General features: G+C 36.4%; 1 protein-coding gene across 2 annotated transcripts in view; it reads left to right on the top strand.

Annotated features, from left to right (window-relative positions):
• The window catches only part of galt (galactose-1-phosphate uridylyltransferase), a 41736-nt gene that overhangs the window by 10907 nt on the left and 23781 nt on the right, over positions 1-7048 (top strand). For both annotated transcript variants that reach the window (XM_005950612.3, XM_005950613.3), the window contains exons 5-6: positions 880-1009; positions 1580-1636. In XM_005950612.3, coding sequence (XP_005950674.1) covers positions 880-1009; positions 1580-1636 — 187 coding nt within the window. The remainder of the gene's footprint in view (positions 1-879; positions 1010-1579; positions 1637-7048) is intronic.

A 7048-nucleotide genomic window follows, 5' to 3' on the forward strand; every position in this document is an offset into this window, starting at 1 on the left:
TATTTATTTATTAGGGGTGCAACGATACTCGTATCAATATTGAACCGTTCGATACAGTGACTAGTTGACTTCACTTTTTAGAATATTACCTCTTAAAAACAAGATTGAACTCAACCAGTAGTTGTAATCCATGTCTGTTTGTGACATTCATCTAAATCTAAAAGGAGCAAAATGTCAGCTTTGCTTTTATGTGCAGTAATTTTTCAACTGAACCCCAGAGCACTGCCAATGTGAGAGTCAACAGAAAATCAAAAGTAAAGGCTGTGTAGCTGTATTTGACAGGCAGTTTATGGGAAGTGCATAGCAATGACTTTTACCTTCCCCCAGATTATCACTTTGCTTTAATTAACCAGGGAATTCAAAAACAGATCAAGGGTCTGTTTTATATGAAAACAAAGACAACAGTATCATTCAATTGTTATTATTCACAAAAAGAGCAACAGCAACAATGTAATGTGTCTTAAATGAACCTCTAACAACAAAAGGAACACATCACCCCAAATCCCTATGAAAAAACTAGTGACATTTCCACCATCTTATCTGCATTTAATGCTACTGTAAGTGCGTAGACTGTTGCCTGGATAGAAGATGGATTAAGCCACTATGACATTACCCTCTGGTAATCCCAGGGTCATGCTAAAATTTCTGAAGACTCAAATTTGCTGTTATTATAGGCATCATAATAGGTTTTCTTGTTTTTGTTTTGTTTTTTTTCTTTTTGGTGTGCAGTCTTAAGTTATTAATGTTAATTAATTTTGAGAAGCTGATCCTGGTTAATTAATTCAGCAAGTGTTAGATTCTGTTTCAGTCTTTTAACACCAATAAACACCTTTCCTTCCTCTTTTTCTCTTTTTTTTCATTTTTAAATGCCTTCCTCAGTAAGGTCATGTGTTTCCATCCCTGGTCAGACATCACGCTCCCTCTCATGAAAAAAGAAGAGGTTGTAAAGGTGATAGACAAGTGGGCGGAGCTTGTTGAGGAACTAGGCACTATTTACCCATGGGTTCAGGTATGCAATATTCTCACTTTCTCTGACACGCGCACACACACACAAACACAGTCACATTATTGATTTTATTTTTCCCAGGGCTGGATACATCTAAAATTGTAACTGCTAACCTTTTTACCCTGTCACAGATCCTTCAATTTTCTGCCGTCTCTAGTTTTTCACGTTAATATGTATTTTATTGGATCACATAAAACTTTAATGACGCCTCCGGTCAAATTCACAAATTCAAACAGCTGTTTCAAATAAAGCAGGACATGGGCAAGATGTCTAACTTCAAATGTGCCACATGCCAAATATTAAATAATATTTTTGGAAGGTTTTTTTTGTTCATTTGTAGGATGTACACTTATTTGGACCCAACTAAAAAATACACCTTTTGTTTCAGTTCAGCATTTTGTCATAATTCCTTAGATATGGAAATTCATATAACACCTAATACTCAGATACTCATACTTGGTGTCAACCAATCCAGCCCAGAAAATGCATGCTGTTTAGATAAGAACAGCTATCTAAATCCTGTGTTAACTTCTGCTGCTTTGTTGTTGTTGTTGTTGCTGCTGTTGTTTTTAGATCTTCGAGAATAAGGGTGCTATGATGGGTTGTTCAAATCCACATCCTCACTGCCAGGTAAGCGATGCACACATTACCTGATTTGGCATATGCACTGCAGTCATGGTGATGCTTGTTAGAATGCAAATGTCATAATGAGTTGAATCAACCATTAAACTGTCTTTAACCTGCCAGCTTCCTAGCAGAAAGTCTGTGTGATGTCTGATTGTGGCCATGTGAGAATAGTCTGTCCTTCCTTCTGCATGCTCTGCGTTGGCAGTGACCTCACATTTCAGTAGTAATCTCCTCTTGTGTGCGACATGTGAGAAAGGGCAATTAAAACAATGCTTGGATCTAATTTCCCACAAACTTTTCATCTTCATTGATAAATGAAATGTCCTCACAGTGAGAATAAGTGCAAGAATATATACATACACTCATTCCAGCTACTTTCATGTTGCAGCATCAAAACCTTAAATTCTCTTATCACACATTTGCAATACAAATCTGTCTCGTTGGTCCAATTTGCACATCTGAGCGACCAGTTTATGACAATGAAGATGAGAAGTGATTTAAAAAAAAAAAAAAAACCAACAGCAAAGCTTTCATATAAAAGTTTTTGAGCCAGACAAGCCTCAGCACAGAAGCTGTTAATTGACTTTTCATCCAGAAATTATCAACAATTCTGTATTTGTGTGTCGGTCATTTCTTCCATTATTACTTTTTCTAAAGACAAATCACACCTTACAGCTTTGCTATTTTCTTGTGCTCATATTTTCCTGCCTTTTAATAAGGCAGAACTAAAACTTGAAATAGGGAGGCATTTCCTGTCAAACTGTCACCTTACTGTGTGATGTTGAGCAAACAACAGAGACAAAATCATAGAGATGTTTTAGCTCTGATAAACACCGCTGGGCTGATTTTCTTATGTTTTTTTAAAAGCATAGTTAAAATAATGTGTTGAAAACAAAGCTGATGTCACCCTCTTAACTCTTAAGTTTTATTAAAAGGATTTCTATTGGCTTAGTTGATTAGTTTCTTCCCTTTTGGCAATCAATGAAAAATAATAAATAAAATCAATATTATGCTCATCACTACACAGATAGAAGCAAAACCATAACATAATCTGAATCAGCTGCTATTTTCTGAAATATAGAAATGACCAACAGATGGCAGTACGCAACCTCAAAATAACAGGGTTGTAATAGAAATAATCCAAGTTTGTTGAAGATACGTATACTTTCTATACACCAAATTTCTATAATACACTTCCATTACTGTAAATAGATAAAAAGGACACATATGTATTTGGTTTTTCATGTCTGTTATAAAGATCAAGAATCAAACCTGGATCCAGTCTTTGGTGGGGCTTTTTGAAAATGTTTATTATTTATTTATTTAGGATTTTCCTGCAGACTAGATTTCCCTTGCTTTAGACATCAAAGTCCAAGAAAAGAGTGGTTTAAACGTGTGTTCGTCTATGTGTACAGCCAGGCAACCCCTCCAGGCCAACACATACGAAGGGTAGATCTAAGACTTTGAAGAATAATCAACAGAAAATGTTAATCATGTTCTGGAGGCAGCATTGCTTCTGATAACTTTGGTCTCAAAGGAAAAGAGCTTTATGTAAGTGGAGGAAGGAAAACATATGCCTCTGGAATAGTAATATAATTTTTTTATGTAAGCAGTCCAAAGAATATAGAAAATTAATTTTGCAAAGTGCTACGAATTGACCGTGAGGACCAGATATTCATTGAGTTAATATTTATTTCCAGAGTATATATTTTATTTCAGATGTTATACTTGGAAGCTGAAGTAAAAGCCATGATGATGTTGTTATTTGCAGTAAAAGATAATACCTTTTTTTCAGAAGTTTTATCTTGCCAGAGTAATTACATTCTTTGTTTTTCTTGTCTGTGTTCTCTTTAATTTTCTCTCTTTGAGAATTAGCAGTCTCCTGTTGGCCATTAATTAATGTACACAAAACACAGGTGTACAAATAGACCCAAAACTGCAGATGTTGGCAGGCATGTATGTATCTACACGTACCGGGAAGTATGAAGATAAACAGCATGTGCACGTTTAATAAAAACACAACAAAGTCTGTTTCTTTCTGCCTTCCCAGGGTCATGCTTGAAAAAGCATGGTGCAGCCTTTAGCCAAAAGCCATTAATATGAACATAAATCTAGTTTCTACAGCAGTGATTGTGGAAAGGGTCTTATCGCAGCTTGAGGCAACATGCCAGGAAACATTAATAACTTCCAGTTGCTTAAAAGTATTACTTTATTGCATTTGTTTTATTACATGCTAAGTATTATTCATAAATCCAAACCCATGTTAATATGACAACTATTGGGCAAGGTCAGCAGAACTGACTGAAAGGGAAGAAGAAAATCTTGATTATCATCCATCTATTTCCTTCCACATACCCAATTCAGAGTTGTGAGGGCTATGGAGCCTATCCCAGGATCCTATCCAGTCTGTTGCAGGTCTAACACAGAGAGACAGACAAGCATTTGTGCTCACATTCATCCCTACAGTTAATTTAAATCACCAGTTAACCTAACATGCATGTCTTTGAACTGTGGGAGGAAGCTGGAATACTCAGAGAGAAGCCACGTAGGCACCGTGAGAACATGAAAGCTCCAGCCTGCACTCAGTAGGAACCATTTTGCATTTCCACCTAAAATTTCTGTATTCAAAGCAGGAAAGGTTGACAGGTTCAAATCTGTCACTGTGTTATCCCTGCACTACATTATGGGTAAAAAAAGAAAAAAATTCTGAAATCAGAAAGGAATCTCCAACACAGTGTAAAGCGGTGGTGTTTAAAGCATCAGAGGATGCCTCCGGTTATTACTCTGTTCATCATATAGTGGAATGATTTAACTGGAAAATCTACTCCTGATGCCTGACACAAATATGCTATTTTCGATTTCAGAACACTATGGAAGACCTAAAAGATTCCAATAAAATTGACAAATATTAAAAAAGACATCCCACTAGAAAGCAAGATCACCGTAGTAGAAAGAAATACCTTAAAAGAACAGACGTATGCACACAAAGCAGCCACATACCTAATCAATATTCTGGTGAAGTTTTCAGTCTTTAGAGGATGAATATACAATGCATTGTCTACTCTGCATCCACACTAATGAGCACAAGTATATGTAGGGAGGCAGTGATGTTCTTAACAAACCCCAAATTAAATACAGTGCCTGATTCAAAACCTCAGTAACAGTTGTCTTAGGCAATCATTTAACGTGCACTGTCAAGTTGAGTTATTTGGCACTGCTTTTACAGCCATTAAAATCCTATATTTTGCATGGGTAATGCAAATGTCTGGTCTGATGCTCACTATTATCCATATAAAGCTTCCCAGAATGCAGCTGAACTATAGTGTGAAACCAAAAAAATACTTTTGTTTCATAAATTTGCATGAATATGTTGCAGCATCATTTTCTCCAGGGATGCTCACTTTCTCAATCAGAGATAATACCATTGTTTCATTTAGAGTAAACATAGCCTGGTGGGGAATGCCAGTTGGTGGTTGATGAGAGCAAAGTTTGAACAATTTGTTTGTCTCTGTTAACGATTAAGACAGTTGTTTTATTTTTCTTGCCAGGTGCAATTATCACAAGAATTTAATTTTGTGTGTACAAAGCAAAAAAAAAGGTTTCACAGGACTGTGAAACCTTACTGCAAGTACACCCTTACTGCTTCCATAGGAATTAACAGGGTTATCAGCCTCCAAGTACAGATAATCAAATACTCTTGATTAATTGATCATCAGCAAGTGTGATCATGTCTATAAAATTAAATTATTATATTCAGTATTATTTATGTAGCACCAAATCACAATAACAGTCAGCTCATTGTGCTTTGTATTGCAAGGTAAACACCCCACAAAAATAGAAAGAAACCCCAACAATCAAATGATCCTCTATGAGCAAGCACTTGGAAACATTGGAAAGGAAAACTCCCTTTGAATAGGAAGACACCTCTGGGAGAACCAGTATTGGGTTTGGCTGGTCTGGAACATTAAAACAATGCCTCAATTTTCCCAGGAATGGATGTCAGATGTCAGACTGTGCAGTGCCCAGTGAAAAATTAAAAGCTACATTTCAAACTCATCTACAGGCTTCAGTTAGCATGTTAAATATTAAAATTCCCAAGGGCACAAATAGAAAAGTACCAAGCAAGCATGGCTTGTTTGGAAGACAAACAAGCCATGCTTGTTCTTAAAATAACATGACAGCACATCTTAGATTTGCAAAGTTGCATTTGTACAAACCACAAAACTTTAGATTTTTCAGTCATTGAGTTGACCACAAACTCTTCTGTATTCCAAAATATTCATGAGTCAAATGTGAGGCTGTTTGAGAGCTAAGGCTTGCCCAAAACTGGGTAATGTAACAGGGCAGTGATCCCAAGCACAGTAGAGTAGACAAAAAAAAAAAAAAAATGCAGGCGTCGCAATGACAGAGATTTGTCATTTTTGCTAACTTTAAATTATTTTCCTGGAGTATTTTCACTATGTGTTTCCTTATAATTCACTTTCTTATTTACTCCCTTACTCACTAGAGAGTTTATTCACATACGTCTTAAACCTTAGAGCTCCAATTCTTGATTGGTAGTTGTCGACAAATTAAGCAAAAAGCCCAACAAATGTCAATAGATTATAATTATAAGCATTTGGCACCATATTTGAAACACAGCCTTGGTCAGTTTGATTAGTTGCGTGTGATGAGCTTAGACAGTAGCAGAACAGCAGATTTCTAATGTGTAACAACTGTTTCAACTTCAGTAGATAATTTTGAGCCCATGTGCAATAGGATCTTATGACTTGCAAGTAATTCTTTTCCAAAAGAAACTTTCTAGACCCACTGAGTGCCTCAGATGAAGACCCAGGTGTCGGCCAGATTTCATTAAGAATAGACAAGAACTTTATTGGAGGCAGAGAGAAGGGTGTCACAATAGTCCAAATCTATTTTTGTGAACCAAACCGGGTTCACAAAAGGTTCTGACTGGGGAGCACATCGAGAAAATACATTCTCAGGGCCAGTCAGTGCTTTTCACATTGATAAAGTACCTGTCTTAATTAAGTTTTAGTGTATGGGAACTGATTTTTACTTTGTATTGAAATAAATGAAAGCCTGTGGCTGCAGGGGAAAACCCATTTATCAATATGAGAAGCCTGAAAGAAAAGAAAGTGTTTTGAAAGCTTGAATTCTGCATCTGTAAAACATTTATTGATTGAGTGATATTGATAAATCACCCTATTAAATAGCAAATGTAATGTGGTCATTTGGAATCAGGGCAGTGGGGAAAAAGTGGGTAGATTCACTTAATAACCCTTTGATTATCTAAACACACTGTAGTGTAACCGCATGCGCGCGCGCACACACACACACACACACACACACACACACACACACACACACACACACACACATATTAAGTTATTCTAGATTCTATGTTTTTGCATCTGT

The sequence above is a fragment of the Haplochromis burtoni genome, unplaced genomic scaffold (assembly GCF_018398535.1).
Source record: "Haplochromis burtoni strain Fernald_Lab_line unplaced genomic scaffold, NCSU_Asbu1 Contig_809, whole genome shotgun sequence".
NCBI classification, from domain to species: Eukaryota; Metazoa; Chordata; class Actinopteri; order Cichliformes; family Cichlidae; genus Haplochromis; species Haplochromis burtoni.